This window comes from Candoia aspera, chromosome 1, assembly GCF_035149785.1.
Source record: "Candoia aspera isolate rCanAsp1 chromosome 1, rCanAsp1.hap2, whole genome shotgun sequence".
Classification (NCBI taxonomy): Eukaryota; Metazoa; Chordata; class Lepidosauria; order Squamata; family Boidae; genus Candoia; species Candoia aspera.
In genome coordinates, this window is record NC_086153.1 from 182,327,107 (window position 1) to 182,353,691 (window position 26,585).

Here is a 26,585-nt window from a genome sequence, read left to right on the forward strand (position 1 = left end):
GGAACATCATTTTAAATATAATTGCCAGTATTTTAGAGCATAAGTTAGTATCTTTAAATTACCTCTTCTTAGAGGTAGATTTTGCTGCAGACCTGATTCTTCATTCTGCTGTTTTCTCTGCTGAAGATACTGCGGTATCCAAGATCCGGTTCTTAGGCCCACTCATTGGGTTCACACATCAAGCAGAGATAAGTCATAGATCTTGACTGGGAACCACAAGGGCTGGATTTTACAAAACATGAAACCCAAACCAAACATAGTATGGCTTAGTATGATATGTGAACCCTATCCATATCATGGGATACAATTCTGTAACTATTTACACGGGAACAAGACTTCCTTGTCTTCTGTGTGTTTTTAGTAGATACGTGTAGGATTGCATTGAATGAACTCAAAGAGCTCCTGCCCATGCCACCTCAGACTAGGATTGGCTCCTTGCAATTGGTCTTATAAGTGGAACCCTTTCAGAATGTTAAGTTGGTATGTGCGTTACGGCTTTTTAATCCAGTGGTGTCTCCTCTGATGACAAATTTTTCTTTTAATCTGGTAGGAATTTGAGCAGAAGGGGAGGAGCAGTCTTTCTGCAGCCCTCCCCATAATCTTCAGCACTTGTTAGCCAAAGAAAAAAGGAATTTGATCATTTTACCTCCTCCCATTTCTGTTTACCGTGATCTTCCAAGGATCAAAGAACCTTATGTTACAAAGATACAAATTAGACTTTATGCTGATACATAAGGAAAATGCTTTTCTTCAAGGGCTTAAGAATGTAAAGATCATTAAGAAAAAAAGGAATAATTTTTCTTTATGCATACCTTTGCATCACTTGTATTTCCAGATTGCTGGTGAAACTACAAGAGCTGAATTACAAATTGAAAGTGCAAGTTCAGTTTGATAAGTAAGTGATATGTTACCACCATTCAGATGAAAGGTCGCTGATCTTGACTTCTACACCGCTGTAGAGCACTTTTACTTTTGCCCTTTTCTGCTCTCCATTGCAACATCTGTCTGACAGTTCTTCACCATTTCTTACAGTTGTGCAGTTTTTATTTATTTTGTTATCCTATCTAAACTTTTAATTACCTGCTTTCATTGGTTGCTCATCAAGGGTAAATACTATTAATTTCTTTTTAGCACAAGAGAACCTGAGAGAAAACCTTGAATGTAAGGGTTTGTAAGGACCTTTGAGATCATCTAGACCATTTCCTGCTCAGTTACAGAGTCCACTACTACAGCGTCCTTGACAGATGGCTCTCCAGCCTCTGTTTAAACACCTCCAGTTAAGAAGAATCTATTAACTCCCAAGGCACTCTTTTCCATTGTTGAACTGTTCTTAACATTTTTCCTGATGTCCCAGCAAAATGTGATTCCCCATTGTTTTAAATGAAAATAAATTACTTCCTTTGCTGCTAACAGCTATGGTGCCATGAGCCCGCTGCTTTGAAGAAAACATTCCTTTATTTTATGCTATGTGACTTGGAAGCCGTAACAGGAATAGCATTTCACCCATCCATGCAACAGTCATAGCTACGAACCCTAGGGCTGTCATTCTGATTGCAATGAGCTAAGGGGCAAAGAAGGCAGCCCAGAATAAGTGGAAGAGGGTTTGGTCACAGGTTCTAGCTCTCACTTTTACTTCAGCTATTGAATTATACCTGTTCACAAACTACAGGGAGTCCTTGTTTAACGTCCACTCGTTCAGTGACTGTTCGAAGTTACAGTGGCACTGAAACAGGTACTTAAACTGGTCCTCATAGTTGCAGCCATTGCAGCATCCCGTAGTTGTGTGATCACCATTTTCAACCTTCGCTGCCTGGTTCTGACAGCAAAGTCAATGGGGAAGCCAGCAGGAGGTATCAAATGGCGATCATGTGACCGTGCAGGATTTACCTAACAACAGCAATGGGATTGCCGTCATAAGTTGGCACAGTCACATGACGTCACACCATATGACTCTGCTGCTTAGTGATGGAATTCCCAGTCTCAATTACCATTGGTAAGCGAGGACTACCTGTATTGTGTGTGTAAGCTTTGCTGTGCTGATTTGTTTTGTGAAAGAAATTGTAACCCACCAATCAATTGACTTTGCGTGCTTAACAATGAAGTCATAAGCAATCTCTAAATGAAAACTCCACCCTCTTGAACCAGCATATAAAAACTAAAAATGGCGACCCAGTCACTCAACTTAAAGCCATCTTAAAAAGGAGAGTCTTCAGGTTTTCTGGGATACCAGGAGCTGTACTCAGGGCAACAGGTCCCACAGTGTTGGGGTATACAGAGAGAAGCCTCACTTCTGTCTCATGCCCCTTCCACCTTGTGATGCTGGGATTGTGAGGACGCCCACCCTCCCTCAAGCTTTTTCAGGATGGGCAGAATCATTTTGGGTAACTGCCCAGAGCCCCCCAATGGGAGGAGATGAGCAGGGACAAATTTAATAAGTAAATAAGTCCATCCCAAGTGGGAGAATATAAATACATAACGAGCCAACCTGGTATTTGTATTAATAGTGACTCATTAATTTATTTAAAAGCAACCACACTTAGTACTGGAATGCTAAATGTTTGAAAAGTGATCCTTGTAGAAGGAAGTGAAAGAGCTTCCAACTTCACAGCAGGCTTTTAATTGAGAACGATGCATGAGCAAGCTTACTGAAAACTCCCTAGAACTCTCTAGTTTTTAGAGTTTTCTTAATCTGAAGAGCTGAGTGTGAAAGGGAAAAGGTGGGGTTTTTTTTCCAGATTACAAAGGGATAAGTTGATAAAAAGTTTAATGGAGCAATATTCAGAGAATGCTGTGGTATAATTGTGAAATCCCATAGAAAGATGGCTGCCTCGTCACTACGTAAAATGACCCTTTTCTCTTTTGCAGAGACGTCAGCGAGAGGGTCACAGTGAAAGGGTATGTTCAGTCAATTTGTGCCTGTTCTTGCCTTTTTTGTTAAATGACAAATAGGGTTATGTCATTTGTTTTTACTTGTCTTGTTTGTAGATTTAGAAAATTTAACATCTTGGGAACAAATACCAAAGTAATGAACATGGAAGAATCAAATGGGAGCCTATCAGCAGAATTTAGACACCTGGTGAGATATTTGTGGTATCTGTGCGTGTGTGATCTGATATGCTGAAACTGCTTTATCTCCTTGTTGGCTATCTTTTTGCACTTAAGTTTGCTTGTTATCAAGCTATTTATATTTTTTGTAGCCCACCCCAATCTGTAGACACTGGGAAGCACTGAACAGAGTAATAAGGATACAGATGTGGAGAAAAAGAAGGACAACAGGAAATGAAAACCATAAGAAAAAGAAACCCCACAGTGTACTCCACTAAACAGTCAGCTCCAGTTGAAAGCACTTTATCCTAGTAATCCCTGATTGAGACGAGGATATCAGTTTATGCTACAAATGCCTCTACTGGAGGTGCTCTGACCATTTTGCATTGAAATACAGCTTCCTTGAGTGGAGATCTAACCTTGGGGATTCACCCTTGTTCAGAATTCATTGTTTGTTGAATCACATCCACTCTTGTATTATAATTGGTAGTAGTACTAGTATCATTACAGTAGATGTTTACTTTTTAAAATAATTGCTTGTAAGCTGTTGCATTAGATTGAAAAATCTCGTAACATGATTCTCTTAGCAATTTACTAGTTACTGGACACATTTGCAGTTATTTTTTTAAGTAGCCTGCCAAACTTTTGGGGAACATGTGTTTCCTGGGGTCTGAAATGCATAGTATTTATCATTAACCATTCTCTAAATGAAAAGTGTGTTTCATTCTTTTTGGTAACTTACAAGTCTATTACAGTTTAGAGACAGGCTAAAATAAAATCAAAACATTACAAAGGTAGGTTAACACAGTCTAGTGCACACATAATCAGATTGCTCACATTTTGTACATCATGGCTTTAAAAAAAACCTTAGCAGGTCTAATATTTACAAGAGGGATAACTGAACTGACTTTTAGTTAAAAGGCTCCTGTAACCTCTTTAGCTGTTATTTACATAATTCACGTCTCATGTTCGACAACCCATTTATTTGTTTACTCAATTTATATAGCTGCCCATCTGTTTTATGTGACTCTAGGTGGCAAATAAACAAACAAAAACACGAAGTACATAATATAAAACAAAAACATATAGCAGTTGGGCATGATCTAATCTATCATCCATATAACTAGGAGATAGGCTCTAACTCACACCTAGGGCCCCAGGCTCAAGCACACTTACCCTCTGAGGCCAAGTGCAATTTTTTTGGAGAGTATCTGATTCACTAATATTATCTGCCAGTTCAGATGGTGAGGATGTGAGATAATGTCAAGATTCCTCACCGCCACCTCTGCATTTTAAAAGGTTTGAAAATCAAAATCTCCATGCTATACTTCTATAATACACATAGCCAACAGGATCAGCTGCAGTTCAGCTTTCAGTCAAGTCTCTTGGTGAACCTCCATCTGGTGAGATTCTAGAAGAATTGTTAAGAGTCGCTTACATAGTTGGAATGGTTTTATGTGGGATGCTCCTGTATGAAGAAATAGAGCCGTTTCACCTGCAAGTCAGCAAAAGGGGCTAGAACGAGCAGGAAGTGCTTGAACCATACAACAAAAAGTGTTGATAGGTATGTGGTTTAACCAAGTTCTCTTCTTTTATAGCAATTAAAAGAGCAGAAGAATGTTGCAAGAACTAATGAGGTAAGGAAAACATGCCTTAGCATGTTTCACTTCAGTGAGTCCATATAGCTTATTTAAAAACTCCTGAATCAGAATTCCTTGTTTTAGACTTCCGTGCTACAGAAGCAAAAGCCGATAATTGTGTAACTAATTGTATAGCAGCCAAAGATTAGTAGGTTCTTGCCTTTTAACCTTTCGTGTAGAATAAGGATCTTAATCTAGCTGTTTTGAACATGCAAGTAGCTTAGAACAGGAGAGACCAGTGATTAAGCTTACAGGAATCCTGAGGTCCATCTCAGGAGTGAGATGCAAAATTTCAGGACTCCAAGTGGCACTGAGTGAAATAAATTGCAGGTGGAATTCCCATCTGAATTAAGACAAATCTAGGATTTTGGCTATCTAATATATTGGCCAATCACCTATTCTTAGCCAATTTGGAATTGGACTTCCTTTTAATCCCAGTTTAAAAGTCATTCAAATGTCTTTAAAGGCAGTTTATACTACTGGCAGCCTGCTCACACTTTTAGGATCAGGAACAAGAGAGGGATTTCCCTGTAATGACCCCATGGATCTGTAATAAATTTTAACGAAGTAACTAATCAGTGACCTCATAGGTAATGGAATGTCTTGTTACCTGAAGCTGATAGGGTGCCATCAGAACTAGCACTTAAGAAAGCCCTCAAGGTCCTTTTATTTAGCCCAAGTTTCCCCTTTATTCTTCTGACTAGGGTTCCAGATTGTAACTGGTGCTTTAATATTTTGGAAGGGGGTGTTTAACTTCTGTAATGTCTCAGCTGGAATTGCATTTTGTCCCTTTTTATAGATAAACTACTTTAAACGTATTGTTGCAATATCAGAATAAAATATAAAGCTGTTAAATAGCTGAGCTTGTTTAAATACGTTGAACTGAAGTTCTTTTATTTTTTAAGGGCCCTCTCATTGTAACTGAAGAACTCCATTCCCTCTGTTTTGAGACAACACTGGAACAGAATGGCCTTATAATTGAATTGGAAGTAAGTAGATTAAAGAAATAAAAGTCATGGAATAGAATATCAATCACTTCATCTTCAAAGGCAGGAGCAGGCAATTTTTTGGTGGCCAAGGGCCACCCTTAACATTTAGAGAGAGCTTGAAGACCATAAGATAAGGGTGGTCGTTTCACTTGTAGGTAACACACATTTAATAGGACTGTCTTAGGATTATTACAACGTTTATGAGCGTCTCGGTTCAAAATACCAGGAAGCTGTGCTACCGATTTTCAGTCAGACTCTGTTTGTTGTGGTGACCCTAAGGGACTGAGGTGGAAACACACATTGATCTAGTTTTATGTATTTTTAAAAGGATTTTTCATTATAAATCTGTTCATACTTATTTTTTTTGTTCCTGATGTCTCCAGTTATAAGAATCCAATAGCAGTTGATATAACAGGCCAATGCTCTGCTTTGTGTCTTGATTGCAATATAATTCTAATGTAGATACCTTTATAGCATTTAAGGAAATGTACCATAATGGCGGACAGGAGAAGGGATATGTATTTTTGCTCCACCTGCGGTCTGTATTGTCAAGGGAGGCTGTGAGTTCATCTGAATGCATTTCAGGTGCTTTGTAGAATATTGTAGCTGTACATGTACAATCTTTGCTCAGCCTTATGCTACAATAGAAGCTAGCAGATGACTGAAGAGGCCGTTTTGTATTGTGCCCGTTAGAGTACACAAGGGCTCCAAATGATAAGGTCCATCATTGTGCATTCTGGCCCAATCTGCTCCCTGTATAGGTTGGTTCTGCCAACTCACCTTTTTGTCTCCTCAACACAACAAGGTTTGAATAGTTTCTACTCACATTGAGTTGAATGCAAGATACTTCCTTGATAGCAGATCATGGTTGAGTCATGTCTGCTTGCTGTCATCAAGAGAGCTACTGCCTTTGATAAAGTGAGGCCTGTGATTGACAGAGCAGGTGTGGCTCCCATTCTGCTTGGAGCTGGTCCCCTGTTTAAAAGAAAGCAAATAAGGCTACTGTATTTTGGTTTATAGCCCTTGTATTTCAGTGGGGATAAAGATAGCAGTTCTTCATTGTTATCCTTTGCTTTGGAGAAATGTCCATTTGATTATGGCAGCAGCAGCTGTGGTGTACCTTAACCAGAAGTGACAGAGAATTGGAATGTATTTGATTTTTTTTCTGCATAGCCCAGTGTTCATTAATCAGGTTTTATAACATTTGAAATTAAGATATTAGAGATGTATTGAAATAAGACCTATTTAATTGTTGAGGTTTACTTCTAAGTAGATGTACTTAAGGAAGTTTTTAACTCTTATCAAAGTCCTGAAAAATCCAAAGCAGCTAGATGGCAGCAGGATGCTTACTCTTTGTTCAGTTGATTGTTTTCATCCAATACCAGTTTCATTGAATTAATCAATGGAAAATGAAGCAATAGCAGCTATAATCACTGCTTCTCCAGTGCACAGTCCTTGTGGCTGGACTGTATGATGCTGACATATGTCTTAAGTAAAATTAAGAGAAGTTTGGCATGTGGTGATTCAGGACAAGCTGTTTGTCCTGAGTGGTTGAAGCAGCCTTACATCTAAAGTCAGATTGTCCTTGCCTGGCTTAGTGTATTGATTAGTAAGGGATGTTTTGGAGCTGAAACCCAAACCCCTGTTTTGTATTTTGTATTTTGGAGCTAAGCTAAGGATGTACAATGTGACCTCCTACTTATTTTGCATCAGTTGATTCCTATTCTTTATAGCTGCTGCTCAAATCTTTGGGTGATGAGAATATCTGTGTTTTCTCTAAATCCTGAATTGCTGTAATGATGAAATGACACTGTTGTATATTGTTGAGTTAACAGTCATCCCACAACTGACGTCATCCAGATGTGTTGGTTTAGGACCATAACTTCCATCTTCTCTGCATGGCTGAGGAGGATGGAATTATAGACTAATATTTTGAGGAAAGACTGGATTGTAGCTTTGGCTAAATTCACAGATTACACACACATCATATCAAGCCATAAAGTGGATTTGCACCCCTGGCTTATTCAACAAACCATTAAAAAAGCCATGGCTTAATGCAGCCTTTCTCAACCTTTTGACACTGGAGGAACCCTTGAAATATTTTTCAGGCCTCGGGGAACCCCTGCACAGTCAGGTTCAAATATAGGCCAGATGTTACAAAATTATTATATTCATTTCATGGGTAGGCCTGTACATATGCATTAACAGTGCTCTTAAACTAAAAATAAAGAATGAAACTTCTTTAATGTGAAGTTGCCCAAATTTGAAATAATTATTTAAATAAATCATGATCTCCCAGGGAACCCTTAGTGACCTCTTGTGGAACCCTAGGGTCCCACGGAACCCTGGTTGAGAAATCCTGGCTTAATGTGGTGTATGAACCTAGCTTCATTTTTTCTGTCTCTAGATGGAATTCACCATTTATGAATATTTGCTCAACTTGTCTCTGCAATTTTCCCTTTCCAGACCACTTCCCTTCCTATTGTTGTGATTTCAAATGTCAGCCAATTGCCAAGCGGATGGGCTTCCATTTTGTGGTACAATATGCTGAGTAATGAACCCAAGGTAACTTAACAAGCACCTTTTCTAAGATTGAAATTGCTAAGAATCACTGTGTTCAGACTGGCTGCCTTTAAAGCCTCAGCCCTAAATGCTTTTACAAAAAAATTAGTCTTTTTGAACACAGGGGAATTTGCAACAAAGCAGTTGTATATAAGATTGCTTCAAATGATTTGGCGCTGTTTAATAAGAGAACAGAGACTGCATGAGCAGAGTTTTCTGATTTTGCAATTGAGTACAAGGAATTTTTTTTCATATAACTTTATTAAGATTTTAATAAAGAAAAAGGAATGGAGACTAATATTTAGAATAATAAAAAGAAAGAAGAAAAGAAAATAAGACGAAGACAAGTGTAGAAAAAAGAAAAAATAATAAATAGCTTCCGATTTTCTTTATCTCAGTTATAAGTATAAATTTACCTCTTACTCTATGGTTACAACATGACTTTCATTTTTTCTATAATCTAGTTTTTTCTAATCATCAAAACCACAAATCATAAGTTCATTTTTTTCTGTTTCACGCAAAAAGCCTAGAAGGGGTTTCCAGTCAGCAATAAGGTTAGATAGTGTCTTTTCTCTGATCAAGGATGTCAATTTGGCCCACCTCCCAGAATTGTTGTAAAGTGCAGGAAAGTGGAGAGATGCCACCTGAGCTCCTTGAAAGAATGGTGGGGGATATTTGCTATACACATTCTAATCTGCTTCCATTTTTTACCTCTTTAGAATTTGTCCTTCTTTCTTAATCCACCTTGTGCAAGATGGTCACAGCTTTCTGACGTGCTGAGCTGGCAGTTTTCTTCTGTCACAAAAAGGGGACTCAGCACAGATCAGCTGAACATGATTGGGGAGAAGTTGCTTCGTAAGTGGCATTACAAATGCTTTCTTACCATAGCATGCTTTTTTTCCTTTCCTTTCCTTTCCTTTCCTTTCCTTTCCTTTCCTTTCCTTTCCTTTCCTTTCCCTTTTCCCTTTTTTTCAGTGCTGGAGGATGGTTAAACTTGTAGGGTGAAAAGCTGGAGGACTCAAACCATCACTTCCAGAAGCCCTCTGAATCTTCACACTCCCTCTGGTTTTGGAGTAGCTGCTTGATGGCTCCTGCTGGCAACCACCTGTCTTCCAGGCGGCACCTCATCTTGTGTCCACTTCATAATGTGTGTGTGTGTGTGAGAGAGAGAGAGAGAGAGAGAAGGCTCTCGCGTCCTTCGCAGACTTTTGGGTGATTAAAAGGTCAACATGCAAAAGATGAAAATAGTTTCAGGAGTAGAACCTCCTGGCTGTGTAGCATAGAGGCATGGTGTTTTCAGTTTTTTATGTGACCTTAATTTTTTTGGGCAGGGAACATGTAGGCCTTCTCCCATGATAATAACAAAAACAAAGCACACAAGCAGAGGAAATGCTGAAGTAAAAGTTCCAAACAGCACAGAGTCTTCTCCTGCCCTGTTAATCAGTGGGGAATAATGGTCAATAGCACTGAAATTTTACAGGAGGTGTTTCTTGTTACAATGTTTAAGTGAGTGTAGTAGATGGAGGGATGTCCATTCAGAAGACTCCAACTTAATGCAAGCAACATCTGCAGAGTTGACACCAAAGAATTAATGTTACTATACAGTCAAGTTCCCCTTTATTACTAAAATGGGAGACCTGAGCAACCCCTGTTATAGCATAGGTGTAATCACTAAAAAAATTGGTCGGTGAATGAAAGGTACCACAGAATGTATCAGTTCACTAGAAATCAACAAGCTGCTTCCACATCAACTCATATGTTTAAAAAAAAAAAAAGTTGAAGTAATTAATAAATAGAACATGGCTGCAAATATGTAATATGAAACGCCAAGGGATTTAGCATCCTGGACTTCAAGACTGGATTTAATCTCTTTGGATACTTCATTTCCTCTCAAAATACAAATATAATTTCCTACCATATTTGCAAATATGATAATTTCCTATCAGATTTATTACATTTTCAGTGACAATAGAAGTCAGAGGTGAAGAAACGTGTTGAATAAAATCTATGAGAGTTGGTGTTTGTTTGTACATGGACGTTTGTATATAGGAATGCGTTGGATCAGAATGTTTGAAAAAAGTCATATTTGCTAAACAGTTCTACAGAAAACATATACTTTGGATACCTTCAAAGTACAAACGTTTGACACACAGTTTTGGAAACATTGAGATATCTTGAGATACTAGTTTAACTAGTTTGCAAATTAATACATGAATAAATAAAAGCATTCCAAAATAGTTTGAAAATAGTTCAAACAATTCTATTTAATTTATTTGCAGTTAATAACTATATGACATACATTATCTTAAAGGCTGTATTATGAAACAAATTTGAAATTCAATTCTGTACATCCTTCATAGTAATGAGCAATACAGTTACACAATCCTGTGTTGAATTGCAGTAGTGCTTGCACAAAATTTTGATACCTTTGGGGAATTCTGTAGCCTAGCACATATGGATGGGAACACGTTGAGGAAAGCTGTCCTGAAGCTGCATGTTCCTCAGACCTTTTCCAGACAGTGATGCTTGAAATTCAAAATACAATTTTTGCATCAAAGGATTTAATCAAAGGATTGCATTCTACACAGGTACAGTCTAAATGCATAAAAGTCAGTAACCTGATGGAAATGTCTTGTTTCTTTTAGCAAATGGATGTACTCCAGATGGCCTTATTTCATGGGCAAGATTCTGCAAGGTAGGAATTGATGTGCTTCAGCTAATTTTTTGGAGATCAATATAACCTAACTAAGAGTTATGTTCATTAGATTTCTTTTATTACAAAATAATGGACCTGAATTCCTCTTAGTTCTGGCTGAATCATGCCCGGAAAAAAAATATTGCTCCTGAATAGTTTGGAGCAGTTATAAAGATCACAGGCTGCTCCATATAGTAATATATGTACAGTGTTGTGGCCTCTACGGTGTAGTCTCCTTTAGGCTTCATGTGATGTATAGACCCACCCATTATGGCTTAGTGTTACGGCAAGAACAGGACACTGTGGCTTTGGAACAAACTAATGGATGGCACAAAGAATAGAGCTAGAATTGGGAAGACGTCCTATAGCAACTAACAGTGCTTACCGGCATCCATGCCAACTTGAGCTGATAGGAGTTTGGGATCTAATACTATCTGGAGGAGCACTGGCTTCCCAGCCCAGCCATTGGACTACTGAACAGTCTTCCATACTAGCTGGCTGCTTGTCATGGAAGACTACATGAAAGGGGAGTTGGTGTCCCACCTGCCCTCCAATATGGCAAGTAGAAACTGCCCATGGCATGTTAGTAAAGTCTCTACTGTTTGGGGTCTTTTTCCAGGAGAAAGGAAGCTTGCATAGGAGGTCTTCTGCAAGCTGTGTAAACAAAGAGTAGGAAAGCTTTTGGCCATTGAAGATGCAGTCAGTTAACACTGAGTGCATCTCCATTACAGTACCAAGGCCATGATGGGCAGGGTGAGGATGCAAAGTGAACAGGGCTGTGTTCTACATGTACAGACTGTGGTTTTCCATTCTGCCTCCCCCTTAGGATTTGGGGGTCTTTGCTTTTTTAACTATAAGCCTGAGGTAGGATGTTAATACACCTAAGGTAAGATGTTACTCCACAGAGAAGCAGGAAATAACTGTTAATTTCAGCAATTAATTTGATGAAACTCTATGATTCCTTCTAGGGGCAGGGTTCAAAAGATGGAAGGAAAGGATCTGTGGGATCATAGAGGCCCTGAAGCTGTAATTTACCCATTCTAATAATTTAGGGCATCCCTGTGTTAAATATTTAGGAAAATAAGTACAGAAAACAAATGTGAAAACACTGAGCCGGTGACAAGAAGTGGAATTAAAAACTAACACCCTTGAGATAATTGATGCTAGATAAATGGGCAACTTTTACCACCCCAGCCTTTTGTCTCTTTTGATTTCAGGAGAACATAAATGATAAAAACTTTCCCTTCTGGCTGTGGGTTGAAGGGATCCTTGAACTGATTAAGAAACACTTGCTCTTCCTCTGGAATGACGGGTAAGCATCTTTTGCCTGGGGCCCAAATAATAAGCCATTTTAAACAAGTCTGGAGTGATTCAAGTTGGATTTCATAGCAGATGGAAGTCCAGCAATATTTACAGTCTGTAAAACAAACAATTTGGCCAAAGTGGCCTGCTTGTTTCCTATTAATTTTAGAACACCAAAAGGAAGAATCCAGCACTGTGTGAATGGAAGTCTGTTTTTCTGCATGCACGATGAGATTTCTTTCTCTTTCCCCGCACCTTCCCCCCATTGGCTCTGAAAATTTCTCCTTCAGACTTGAGGCTTCATAGCAGATTTGGAGAGTGCGTGGAGTGCTGTCTCAAGGAAAGGGAATGTTCCTCCTGCTTCCTTTTTCTTAATAGAAACTGCTCCTGGCAACCTATCAGGTTCTTCCATATGAGTTTGATTCCACCTGGAATCTGTGGACCTTCAGTGTGTTATGCTTTGATAGTGCCTAAGAAAGAGTATCGTTCCCTACACCTGCTGCATGTAAAAAGGCTTAAGAAGAAATAGAGAAACAATACAGGAGTTTCAGACTATTCTGGAATGGATTATAAAGCTGACATTACCATGAAAGAACCATTATAGTGTTTTTCCGCTGTTTTTTGAATGCTGCTTGTAGATCTCTGCAACATCTAAAAGACAGTTTTCTAATGAAGTAAACAGCAATCTCTCTGTTGCTAAGCCCGCAAATGCTGCCAAATGCTTTTTTAACGGTGCAGCGTAAAATCTATTGTCAGGATGTAGGCAGCTGCCTGAACCAAAAGCAAATTATTTTCCCAAGCATAAATTGTACAGAATTCTCAATAGCAACGTTAGTTAAGATGAAAGTAGGAGTGTTCGTTCCCTTGCTGGAATTCTTCTGTTTTCCCTTTAGAGCCAAGTTCTTTTGGTAAGCATGAGGGCGGGGACTTCCTCATGGCCTCAGGGTGAGGGGGCGGGTCTTTTCTCGGGTCCCAGGACTGGGAGCTCTGCCACGGGGGTCATTCAGGTAACAGTCCTCAGATAATGATGCTCCCGCTTCCTCCTCTCAGCAGAAGATTCTAGTTCTGCCCGGAACAGCAGGGCCCCTCCCTTTATATGAATGTCCTTCTTCCCAATGTTGCAGGTACATCATGGGTTTTGTCAGCAAAGAGCAAGAGCGCATCCTGCTTAAGGATAAGGAGAGTGGTACATTCCTTTTGAGGTTCAGTGAAAGTAGTCGAGATGGAGCGATCACTTTCACCTGGGTGGAAGGGCCAGCGAATGGTAAGCAGAACCTGGAGAAAAGGCTTTGTGGTGGGAGGAACCTGCAAATCCCTTTCTGCTTGGGGGCTCTTGTGCTTTAGAAAGGAAATCTGTTTCTGACTTGGAAAAATCCATAGTTTAAGCTTACTTTAAAGACAGGCTCAGCCCTGGTTTCTCCCAGTAAGTGAAGTCACTATTGATTTCCACAACTCTTCAGAACAAAAACCCAGTTGCCCTCTTTAAAAAAAACAACCCATGTTCAACAGCCTAGGGGAGTGATGCGATAGCATTCCCTTTATCTGCTTAAGGTTGATGAATATCATTTTTCTTGCTATAGAATTAGAGATAACTAGATTTGGTGTATTTCATCTCAGTTTCTGTTTCTCTCCTGGTGTACATTCCAGCCCTGTGAGCCATTCATTTCTGACACTCCCTTTTCTTCCCTATTCCCTAGAACTCCTTTTCTGTTCCCTCCCAGATTTCCTGACTTTGCTTCATGTGCTCTTTTTGATTAGGATTATGCCTTGATTTAAATGCAGAGCCATCATTTCCCAAAATAAGTCCAGGGTGGACAATCTGCATTCCTAAATCAACATATATGTCCAACCTCCCCCTCCTTGCCTGCCTGCCTGCCTTCCTGCTTAGCGCTCCCTAGTTGCCTTTGACTACATTTCCAAAATTTGATTTCCTGCCCTTTGAAGGTGGGAAACACATGAAAACAAGAGTAAAAATCTAAACATAGTTTTATAACAGCACTCTTTTCCCCTGCCCTCAGGGAGAAAAAAGCCCTGAAAATCTCAAGTTTTGCTCACGTACACAACAGTCTTGCCTATTCGGCATGGTTATCCTTCCCACTGCAGCTTCAGCCACCAACAGGAGTGACCTCCTGCTGTTCCAGAGGATGTTACCAGGCCCCATCCCTTACCCACTAATACCCCATGCATTCAGTTAACAGTGTAGGCACTGTAAGTCAGTCCTCTTTAACCAAGATGGTTCCCTGCCCTCCACTCCACCCTCCTACCCGACCCTAGTTTAGAATTAGGTTACTTGCAAAGAGAGTGCTGGTAAGGGGTGAGGCGCGATCAAATTCCTTCAGTAGTGAGAAGACACGTACGTGTCACTAGACAGATTCAGTATGCAATTACAAAAAATAAATACTACCAGCCATTCCATTCCCACTACCACCACTCTATGCCCACTATTTTCCCCAGTTTAGAAGTAAGAAACCCGTGGTCCTTCAGTTGTTGGACTACCATTTTTTGACTGCCCCATCTGGTGCAGCCGGTGATCAGGGACGATGGGAATTTTGGTCTAGTAGTATTTGGTAGGCAGTGAGTACCTATCGCCAACTTAAGTAATGTTTTTCTATGTATACCTAAAAACAAAATTCAAAACCGATTCAGAGATTCGGGGCTAAGGGAAGATGGAGATGTGGAATCTGGAAGAAGTACGAAGATGCTTTTCTCAGATTCCAAGACTTATATCTTGGTTGATTGGTTGGCTGGTTAGATTTATATCCTGCTGTTCATTCTGGATCTCAAAGTGGTATGTATATTTGCTATAAATAGGTGTTCCTTTTTTATTCATTAACAAAACCAGTGACCTTACATTAATGTTCAATTGTACAAACAAGCCTAAACCTGATTTTGGAAAAAAAAATAGAAAACTGATGAGTTTGAACTGAAAGGAGACTAGCTTCCCCCAGACACCCTTAAAATGCAAGAGTTGTCAGATCGGCTGAAAGAGGAGACAGACATGGATGGTTGTTTTTTCTTGCCTAATTTTTGTTTGGAGATGGGATTAGATTTTAGGGTTGACTTTCAGATAAGTATGGCGATTGTTGACAGTAAGGAGTGAAGTGGGTCATCAGAACTTAGGTTTTAACTGAAGCATTACCTGTTCTAGTACAAAATATGTTCCTAACATTTGACAACAACCAAACCAAATATTGGCCTTCCGGTTGTGGAAAAGTACTGCCAGATAAGTAGCCAAAGTGAAATGTGTAAAAGTAGCTTGGTTTCATCATAAAGGTTTTTTTAAAAATAAAACATACACATTTAATGGCATTCTGTACTCTTTGTTTTCTTTCTGTTTTGGCTCAGTTGTGTCTTTTCAACATACTGTATAAAAAGACTTCGGTATTGCAGCTTTCAGGCCAATGAACTGTTTTACTTGTGCCACAACGACAATTTGAGTTCCAGATGCCCCTTACAGAACATAGTAGATTCAGTAATAAAAAGTAGCAAGGAGTACTTCACAATATTTATTGAAGGAGGAACAGACATAAAACTACCAAGGAAAAGCGGCAGATTAAAATCCACTGAGCTACTTAATTAATCATGTCATTAGAATGAAAGGTCTACTAGACCTGGAGACCTCCCTAAATAGAATATTGTGTAGGAGGGAAATCTCTACTAGACCTGGAGACCTCCCTAAATAGAATATTGTGTAGGAGGGAAATCTCTTAACAATCCCAAATGCAGTCCTTACATAAGCTTGTGCATGTAAACTGCATAAATCCAAAATTATTGCCAAGGGACATAGGGTGAAAGGCTGGAGGTCTCAGAGCTGCTCTGTCAGAAGCTGTCGGGGTCTTCACACTGTGGCCCCACCTCCTGTATTGGGGTACCAACTTTGTTGTTCCTCCTGCTGTGTCTTACTTCTGGATGCACCTTATCTGGTGCTTATTTATAACCCCAGTTATAAGATTGGACTCTTATCCCTGTGGTGTCTTTCTGGCCATTAAAAAGTCAAAATGCATTAGTTGAAACAATTTCTAGAGTGCAATTCCCTGGTTGTATAGCATTGGGGTTTGGGCTTCAAGCAGTGTGCTTCAAGTAGATTGGGCTTCAAGTAGACAAGTGCGCTTGTTCTACCCACTTCCCTCAGGAAGTTGACCAATCTCTCAGGACATAAATGAAATAAACCTTATTTTTTTAAAATAAAACTCTTTAAATATTCACTTGCAAACATTCAGCATGGAAGAATATAAATACATGCTGCTCAGGTCACAGTAATACAACAGATGGCAAATTAATTAAAAAAGAAAAATCTAAGAAAGTACAGTGTTCTGGACCGACCATGAGACGGCAGTGGTCTGCTACAGATGAAGGGCCCTCTGACAGAATTTCAGAAAAGGTGCTGGAGAGGATTCAAACTGTGACAGATTACAAGAAATTCTAAAGAGACTATAACATTTAAATCGGGAGTTAAAGGGAACAATGGTAATCCTGTCATTTTCCCAGCCTCCATCTACAGACTTTCCAGCAACTTCTATACTATAAAAATAAAGTAGAGAAAGAAATGTCATTTCTCCAATTCTGGGAAAAGTTTTCCTTGTTGAATTTCTCTATGTCAAGTGTCTCTTAAAGGCTGCCCCAAATAAAATATAACTGAAAAATAAAAAAAGTTGAGAACCCTAAGGAAAGGGCTTCCCTAAGGAAAGGAACAATTCTTGTATTTTGAAAACATACAACAATTGTATATTTGAATGTACATAATAGTTGTATGTAATTTATATATATAATTGTGTGTGTATATAATTGTATATTTGTTGTATATAATAGTATATTTTATGTACAACAATTATATGTACATACATATATATTATATTATATGTATATAACAATATAATATATGTATATCACAACAATTATATGTATATAATCGTTGTATATTTTAACATCTACGCTCTCCTCTTTCTTTCCCCATCCCACCTGGCCCCACCCCAGATCCATCCTTTCACTCTGTGGAGCCCTATACGAGAAAGGAACTCACTGCAGTCAGCCTTCCGGATATCATTCGCAATTACAAAGTGATGGCGGCAGAGAATATTCCAGAGAACCCACTGCAGTTCCTGTATCCACACATTCCCAAAGACAATGCATTCGGAAAATACTACTCCAGACACAAAGAGCGTGAGTAGTTTTCTCTCTACAACCTGCTTTTCACAAGGCTAATAGACTCACGTCCAGATGTGCATGCGTGTGGGGTTTAATTTTTGCGTACTCTCAGAGACTACGTTAGGAATGTCAGCTCCCCCTGCCCTACCCCACATCAGACAATAGTCCTGTGAAATCTAGGGTTGGGAGTGGGCAAGGGGTAAGATGGAGCCATCTGAAACATGCCACTGCCATTCATTTGAAAATCATTCCACGGCCCAGGGGCTCTCTTGCACACAGCTGCTGTTGGTTTTGCTTTTTAAAAGTGGTGTTGGCTCATACCTACATCAAGAATAATTTGAAAGATGTTGATATAAAATAGAAGTTGGCAGAGGCCTCTAGACCAGTGTTTCTCGATCTTTTTTTTGCCTGTGGCCCCCTTGTCCAGGTGCCATTACCGGTAAAAAAGATTGCCACTTTACACATTTGGCTTGCACTGTTGACCAAAAACAATGTCTCGTTTAAAATTTGCTTGGGATTCTATATTGCCCTGTAGTTCGATTAGCGATTCTTACAACGTAACATCAACATCAGCAGCATTCTCCGCAAATGGGTTTCCTATCCAAGCTGGAATATCCATATCCAGCAGGTCATGGGAACAAACTTCTGTATCATTATACAGCTGCTTCAAAGGATTCACACACATGAATATATCACCTTTCAACTCAAGACTAATTCCTGCCAAATAAGAAAACTGGGCAAATTCCTGATTGTTTGTGTACAGTTTCAATTTTCCAGGAAATCCCTTACTAATCTCTTTGCATGATGAAAGGTCACAGTGTCTTCCCTGAAGTTTCTTGTTTAACAAATTAAGCTTTTTGAAAATATTGGACAGGTAAAATATGTCGCATTTAGTGGAGGTTATCTTTTTTGATTGGTTTACTACTGAAAAATGCCACAACCGTGTCCCACAAAGCAACAAAATGACTAAGGCAGTTACCCTTTGATAACCCATGGACTGCTGTGTGCAATAACAAGCGTTAACAATAAGTAGGGGCAGGCTTCTTAGAGCGAAGTTCACAGGGAAACTGATCTTCAGAAAGAGCATTGCGTGACCAGCGGCCTGCTTAAATCATCCAGGCTTTTGAGAATGTTGCTTAGGAAGAATCAAAAGACAGATCAACAGCCAGTTATGTTACCGTGAGTTGCTGCAATGGAGTTTCTTGGAGTTTTGGAACTCAGCGCGGCCCCTTGCCAGTCAACAGTTTGCTGAGGTCTTCCACCATCTGCCAGGTGACTAGGCTGGCAGTGACACATGGTTTCATGTCTCTGATGCGGACGTGGGATAGTAAGTAGTGCATCATCTGGCATCAGCAAGACACTATTTGCGGTATAATACACCTTGCTTTTCTGTGGCACCCTTGGCATGTGCCATACCACCTGGCACATGTTTTTCACCAGTGTCCCCTTGAAATATCCTAGGGCCCCCAAAGGACCATATGGCCCTTGGTTGAGAATTGCTGGTCAAGATGTTAGTTTAGTCTGGTCTGAATGTTTCCTGTTCTCCAGACTCACAAATAAACTTTTTATGTGCTTATTTCTAGCTTCGGAACCCATGGATGTGGATGGCAGAGGCAAAGGATACATCAAAACTGAGCTAATTTCTGTATCCGAAGTGTGAGTTTGCCAAGAAGAGCACTGAATACACTTTGAAAGTACTGGGGTGTCACTTTTAGCACAGCCCAATGTCATGCTGTGACAGAATAGAAGCCTTCTTCCCATGATTGCTCAGGTGCTTGGCCATGCTCCTTCGGCATGGCCTCTGAGAAAGCACTGGTAATCAAGTCTGCAGGACTCTACCTCCGCTTGCCCACACTTTGTTCTTGCATAACATGTCAAAATAAAGTTGTGGATTTTGGATAATGGTATAATGTGCCTCTTTGGTTTTTAATAGGTGTTTTTATTGGAAAGGACCAGCGGACTCCCTCAGTTTATCAGGGAGGGGAGGGCTGATAAAGTTGGTGGCAGTATTATAAGCTGCTGGCTGGAGAAGAGGTGGGTTGGGGAGAGGATGAAGGAAGGGAATTGGGGTGGGACGTAGATGTCCCAGGTCAGGGTCCTTAATGGGGAGGAAGGTGGTTGAGCAGAGCACTCAAGCTGAAAAGGCTGGCTGGTTGCTTTCAGGCAGAGTTCTTCCCTGCTTTCAACACTTCCCTGCCTACTCCAGGCTTCTCCCATATCTATCAGATCTCTCTCCTGCTTCCCTCCATTCTACTGCTGGCCTTACTTTTCTTCCTGTGCTACATCGTCCCTTGATTCTTTTGGCAATGTTCCTGATTATATCACCCCAATACAACTCTCCCCTTCCTGCAAATATTTTTTAAAACCCTTCCCTTTTCTTGTTAAATTAGATTGTAGGCTCATTGACAGGGCTTCTGTTTGTGCAAAAAAAAGTCTACAGTGCATTTGTATGGTGTCCAGTTTTTGTGTAGCGATCATAATAACATTGTTTAAGTTGCTTTTCCATCACAAAGGTCCTTAAGGCAATTGGCCGGAAAATAATTCCAACTATTACACAGCAAGTCATTTCTCTCAACAACATATTCTTCATCTGTGGATTTGGGGAGTGGGCGGAGAGATGTAGCTCCTTACAGTTTCCTTGGATGATCTTGCTGGTCATAGGTGGGCAGAGAGATTTTAATTCAGAATGTTCCTTAAATTCCACCCCCTCTAAATCTGCCAGGAAACCAAAAAGAGATTTAATCTATCAAATTAGCATATGGTTTTAACTGATTTAGAGGGAAAAGGTTAATTTTCCAATTTGGGGGGTTCCATGTATAATCTACAGTAGGCAGTGTTTTAAAAGAAGGTATTTTTTCCTGTATGACAGTGAAGGAAGAAAACCTAAATGAGTGCCTGTATATTGTATAGAATCATATATTAATACATTTATTTTGCAGCTCATCCTGCGTGGTGCAATCCCACGGGTCATGGGCGGGTTCAGCATTGCAGGGCCTTTAAGCAAGCAGGAATTGGGAGGTAGGGTTCCAAATGGAGGAAGTTCTGTACCAGATGTAGCAACCGTAGAACACAGCTGTCTTCACCTGCCCATTTTGTCCATGCAGGGTTTGGGGATAGAATATTCACACACACAGCATTAACATCTTCCTCCCCACCCTTTTTTTTTTAAAATCTGAATTGGCCAAGGTGATAGTGAGTCCTCTGGAATAGAGGTACTTGTCCTTGCTGCTTCCTTGCTGAATTTTTATGTGAAAGCCTAAAACGCAAGATGTGAGTGTTGCCTCAAGCGTGAAATGTCCCTGCATGTGTGCCTGCCCCGCTCCTTTAATAAAAGCTTAGTAGCAGATTTCAGTATGTACTTGGGCTGATGCAAGCTGACTAGGCTCCTGCCTCAAAGCAAGCAGATTGTTTCAGTGTGGCAAGAAGGCTCTGTTCTTGAATTAAGAATTGCTTGTAAGCAATATTGATGGTTATCAGCAGGCTAAGCCTAGAAATTGTGACTTTGAGACAATTTGTGCCAGGACTAATAATCCTGTTCCCAATTCATTAGAAACTTCTTGTTTTTGTCCTTTGCCATCCTGCAGCCACCCTTCCAGACTGCCTGGCCCTGAGACCCTTTTGCCTATGTCTCCAGAAGAATTTGATGTAGTATCGCAAGAGATAACTCCTGCAGAAATTATGGTGAGTAAATAACAATTGGGTTGCTTTGTGGTCTAACGACGTATCAAGTGCTTTTGTAACAAGCAAGCTTGTCATCTTCAAGAAAAGGAGATGCCTAAGAAGCACTGTAGCTATTCTTGAAAAATAGTATAGTCTTTATGATACAAGAACATCCTTCTTGCTACAAGGCAGTTACTGAGCCTGCAGGCACACTGTTTCAACCATCTCTACCTGCCAGTTTGGGCCTTCTGCCTGAAGTCAGCATTACAACCCTGCTTGTATGTTAAGTGCACTGTAATCTCACTCATCCTGAAAGCCCTTTGATCTTATTTTGGATGCTGCTACCTCATTGCAATAAAACATACAGCTGTGAGACTTTTTAACCTGGTGGCTGATACATGCTTTTTCTCTTACAGATGTGCACAGAATATACGCCATGAACGCTGGCTAGGCCAGCTCACATAAAGACTTGGTGTGTCCTTACCTGCAGCATCTAGAACCCATAGGAGCCTCAGCACCTGGTTCCTTAAGAGGTTTTATATCTTGTAGTGTTTGGTTACTGTGTTATGTACCCTGGTTTACTGAAAGAGCAGCTTGAAACTTGGGAAATGCTTACTTGCTACTAAAAATAGTTGTTTATCTAGCAGTACTGTACGTAACTCTTTCCATACTACCACGTTGAGTATTATTTCAAGCTTTATGTATAAGGTTGTATAGTGATTCAGCTGAAGGTCTAGGATTATCTTTTCACCTTAGTGTAGATGCTTGATGGTTATTGCTGCCACACCACTGAACTTCCAGGGGTTGCCTCTCCTGAGGTCCTCCCCTATGAGTAAGTTCCCGCAACCTACATTGCCCTTCTGACAAATAAAAGGTAAAAATAATTTCTATAATGCAATTTCCTGGTCTTGTAACGTGAAAGCTTGTGACTAGTGATTTCAACCTCCTTCTGCCCCCCCCCCCCGCCCCTTTTTGGGAGATAGATTTTACTGCTTGAGAGGTTGATCTAAGTTACATTTCCTCTTTAAGATAACTCAAATACTGTGATGAATCCCAGTTTACAAAAGTACATGCAGTTCTCTTGGCAGATCATAGAAGGGTCCTTGTCCAGTAGTGATCTTGAGAGAAAGACTGCTGTCAAGCTATCTGTCAGCTCCGAATAAATGATTAAAGACAAAAATAAAATAAATCTTGAACTTAGTCTGAAATTACAGAGAATGTCCTACACGTGCAGAGAATAGGGATAAGAAAATAAGGTTTCTCACATGCACGAAAGAAATTAGAATTTAACGCAACGTCTAATTAGAGCAATTATCTGTCCCTTAGAGATAACCTGAATCCTGTAGCAAAGTCCTTTGCTGCTTTGTCACTGGACCTCTCTGGCTTCTTCAGATAATTTCAGCCATTTATCAAACTTATCAGATGGTATGCTTAACCTATTTTTCCTAGCCTAGGCATCCCACCCAACAACCCCTTCCTATCTTGCTGCTGTTCCAGAAATTGGCAAAGGCAATCAGGGTAAGCACCACTGGGTGTGTAATTTTCAACCATGTATAATGTCTTTCTTACTGAGGGGGGAATGTTCTTCCCACAAGTGTCATCAGAATGCTAGGGAATTGACAATGCTTCAGAATGGGGAGTGTTTTGTCTCATGTTGCCAGTAATGACCATGGCTATTGTAAGTGATTAGTAAAGTCCATTTATTGCAATCTTCTATGGACATTTTTCATGCTGTCCCCACTTACAGCACTGCAGTGCGCATTGCCCACTTCCGTATTTACAAAATGCTTCTTAAAAAAAAAAACATTGCCCCCTTGTATATGAAGAACAGAAGAGTAGACTCAACTAAGTTTTAGGGCAATGGCACCATGAAGGGCAAGCATTCACTCACAATATGCTTCCGTGGAAAGTGCACCAGAATGCAGAATGGACGTGAAAAGAACAATCCAAGCTTACTACCATTTTATTTATTTATTTATTTATTGATTGATTGGCCTGTCTGTTATTTTCAAAATGCAACGCATTTGGATTTGTAATCCTGAAAATAAATCTTCAGAATGGTTACACTCAAGTTTAAGTCATGGGAAAATGGTGACAAGCAAAGAATACATTCAACATGGTTTATTCCTTATAATAAAGCCAAATGTCAAGCCAGATCAGTCACAATTGCTCATCTGGTCAGTAAAGTCACTGATAATCCTGCCCTGAAGCTAAAAAGGATGCCAGTCCACTCTAACACAAACAACGCACAAAAAATGAGATAGTAGACTAAGATGACTGTAATACTAAGGTACAAATAAAGCTCACTTTTAGATGTACTAAGTAAAATACTTAAAATTTAAAACTGCGCTGTTAGGGGAATGAAACCATGAAAGGCAACAGCAGAACTGAACTGAGGAGTAATGTAAATCCACATATAAATAAGCTGTCTCCAGTAGCTACAAAGACTACAAAATAAAAGTTCCCCTTACAAGGAGGAAAAGCCATACTACGGTTGCAGGAGATTGGTAGGTGCCGAGTAGTTTCTGTGTAATGGCTAAGGGAAAAAGAAGCTGTTGGGTAATATGGCCATTAGTTTATGTGTTGGTATTTTTTCAGCATTTTCATTTGGTTTTAAAGCAAATAATGATAAAATACAAAGTACTGAAATGTTGCGTGGTCGGCATACATTCTAACGTTTTAAAATGGGGCTCTGTGTCTGGAGCAACATTTCCTGTATTTGCACAATATCGATAGCACTTTTTAAGTAATACCCTATTATGTGTGGGCTGCACGGGGTACGAATTATGGAGTTGTATGAGGCATTTGGGATATGAGAGTTGGCTGATGTTCCGTTCTAGAGAAAAACTTGTCAGCTGCAGTCCTTTTGGTCTCTGCAAATTAACTTTCTAGGGGTTAATCCTACAGGGTCAATATGGCCAAACATTTTAACTGAAAGGACAAATGCAAAGGAGGGTGGCGTTGTGGATGAAATGGTAGGCCAAAAGGGGCAAAAACAAAAAAAGTTGGAGAATGAACATTGATCTTCTGATGTATTCTACTTAAAAGGTAAATTCCCAGTTGAAAAATTGTCTTAGCATAAGTGAGTTTCAACTTTTTACTGAGCAACATCCAGTTTGGCATGTATACATTACAGCCTATGACCAAAACAAATGCAATTTGATCACATAAGGAAAACATGCCTTTTGCCATAGGTCCATCTTGAGGAAAACTTTCAACCAGTGAATGAGGGAGGGCGGGGGGGAGGACGAAGAGTCTACAGGTGCAGTATTCTCTACTTACGTTCCCCTACGTTGTTTGGTCAAATAAAGCTTGGAAGAGATTCCCTGATAAAAACACCCGGAACAAAAGTTAACCCTAACAGCATCCATCAGTCCATATGGAAGAAATTACATGTTGTAAGCAGGTGTTGTGGGAAAAGATTTGAGTGCTTTATGTTCCGAGGTGCCAGACAATCCACGTCAGCAATGACTTGAAATCTAGCAAGACGACAACTACGTTGGCTCAGGGGTACTTGCAAACAGTTTTTTAAAAAGAGTGTATATATACACAGCAAGCAGGACAGAAAAGCTGACTATGGAGTAAAGCTTCATGGAGAACCCCCCCCCTCCCAATTGTGCATATAGCGAACAATAATTTCTATCACTTGCACGTAGCACAAGGTAATATTGCTCACATTATGAATAGTTCGTTTTTTCTGAAAAAGAAACTAGTGTCTTCTGTGTGCAACAAACAAAGCTGCTGTAACATTGGAACAAAGCTGTATTCTGGAAAATATACATCACTATCCAACAGAAACACACACACTCTTCATAACCATTTTCCACAATTAAATAGATCATTAACTTTGATTCTTGGGCTCAAGCAGAAGAGTGTTATAGTAAGCCATCTAAGTTTTTCTGTACAGTTTGATTTTCCTTTCCATTGCTTGAATTGTCTGGAGGTGTGTATTGAACTTGATATTCTTGAAGAATTTTGAATACATCATGATGTCCAAAGTGCAAAGCTTCATCCATAGGTGTATTGTTCCATCTGGAAGAAAATTTAACAAGATGTGGGTATGTTGGAGGCATCTCAATCTCTAACAAACTCTAAACTAACATCCTGATTCATTTATACAAAGATATCCATCCTCCCCTTCTAATGTATTTGCATCTCTCTGGGCAGCTTTTAAAATGAATGCTGCCTGTGGAGAAAATTCCTTCCTGTAAAGATGGCATAGAGGGTGCCAACCTGGCTTCCCAAGACGGAGTTTCAGAGCTTAGCTGAGCCTGTCCCCTCACATATTAGAGGCTGACTGGTAGTTGTGCACTTTGATGGGCTTCTTTACAATAGGTATCTTAAAACCAGATGGTTCAGCTCGTTCCTCCAGTACTCTGTACTCACTTGGCCAGACCAGTCTTGGATAGCTTAGCCAAGACGTCAAGGGTAAAACATTTGTTTCATGCTACCAAATATCCTGTCTCATCTTCAGGCTGTATGAATGCATTTCAAGTCGTATTTTTCTGTGATAGAAGGACAAGCAAACATAGGTAATACCACAGGATCTGCTATTGCCAAGCAGTCCAGGTTGGAGCAAACTGGAGCAGTTTTATCTGAGGCTCTAGCAAATGCAACTTTGCAGGCAGCTGCACTGTCTTCATAAGCTTTACTTATGTTTTGGCTGATACTTGACTAGATTCCTCTGAATCTTCTTTTACTGTCTAGTAGTTGGTTCTGTTTTTTCGTTGCCCTGACCTCCTTGGAAAACCAAAGGACTATTTGACTCAGTGAGCAGGAGTGATTACCCAGATCATTTCTCTACCCCAGGTATCTATCAGGGCTTCAACAGTATCATTGGCTGTGGCTGGAAATGACCCAGAGCAGCCAAGAAAACTATTCCATTCTGATTTTGAGGGCAGACGTTTCTAATAGATTCGCTACCCAACCCATACTGTCTTTCTATGTCTAGATCACCATCTTCCTATCCTGGACAATGAAGCAAACTAACTGCAGCCAGATGACAAGGCCAGATGTTACTACTACTACTATTTTGGCCCTTTGAGTCGTTGACTCCTAGAGACTGCCTCAACTAGTCCCTGCAGTTTTCTTAGTAAGGTTTTTCAGAAGTGGCTTGCTCTTGCCTGCTTCCAAGAGCTGAAAGAGAGACTGGCCCAAGGTCACCCAGCTGGCTTTCATGCCTAAGGCAGGACTAGAACTCACAGTCTCCTGGTTTCTAGCCTGGTGTCTTAACCACTACACCAAACTGGCTCCAGATATTATTTGAGATAGTTTAATGGTTGTCATCCTAGGCTGATTGGCTTCAGCACAGCATGGAGACTGAAGTCGCCCAGAATTACAGTCTTGTATACAGTCTTATAGTCTTGTGGACTTCGGGAATACACCTGAGCTGGCATTCACTGTCCTTGCAATCAAGAGTACCTCCTTTCATTTTGACGAAATTGCTACCCAGATCTCCAGGGTTTTAGGATCTCCAAGAAGATTATTAGATTGCGCTCTCGGTTACAGCCAGTCAGTCTGCCATTACAATTTTTCCCTCCGTCCTAT

At 40.1% G+C, this 26,585-nt stretch overlaps 2 protein-coding genes across 4 annotated transcripts in view; one reads left to right on the plus strand and one right to left on the minus strand.

Annotated features, from left to right (window-relative positions):
• The window catches only part of STAT1 (signal transducer and activator of transcription 1), a 34,897-nt gene extending 11,795 nt beyond the window's left edge, over positions 1–23,102 (plus strand). The window contains exons 11-24 of the mRNA XM_063318062.1: positions 836–895; positions 2,866–2,895; positions 2,986–3,076; positions 4,644–4,682; positions 5,591–5,674; positions 8,141–8,239; positions 8,956–9,091; positions 10,882–10,931; positions 12,149–12,243; positions 13,358–13,497; positions 17,208–17,393; positions 18,962–19,034; positions 20,963–21,059; positions 21,455–23,102. Of these exons, the coding sequence (XP_063174132.1) occupies positions 836–895; positions 2,866–2,895; positions 2,986–3,076; positions 4,644–4,682; positions 5,591–5,674; positions 8,141–8,239; positions 8,956–9,091; positions 10,882–10,931; positions 12,149–12,243; positions 13,358–13,497; positions 17,208–17,393; positions 18,962–19,034; positions 20,963–21,059; positions 21,455–21,478 (1,204 nt within the window). The 3' untranslated portion in view covers positions 21,479–23,102. The remainder of the gene's footprint in view (positions 1–835; positions 896–2,865; positions 2,896–2,985; positions 3,077–4,643; positions 4,683–5,590; positions 5,675–8,140; positions 8,240–8,955; positions 9,092–10,881; positions 10,932–12,148; positions 12,244–13,357; positions 13,498–17,207; positions 17,394–18,961; positions 19,035–20,962; positions 21,060–21,454) is intronic.
• A 42-nt stretch (positions 23,103–23,144) lies between these two features.
• GLS (glutaminase) overlaps positions 23,145–26,585 on the minus strand; it is a 76,304-nt gene continuing 72,863 nt past the window's right edge. For all 3 annotated transcript variants that reach the window (XM_063318056.1, XM_063318061.1, XM_063318060.1), the window contains one exon: positions 23,145–25,070. In XM_063318056.1, the coding sequence (XP_063174126.1) occupies positions 24,914–25,070 (157 nt within the window). In that variant the 3' untranslated portion in view covers positions 23,145–24,913. The remainder of the gene's footprint in view (positions 25,071–26,585) is intronic.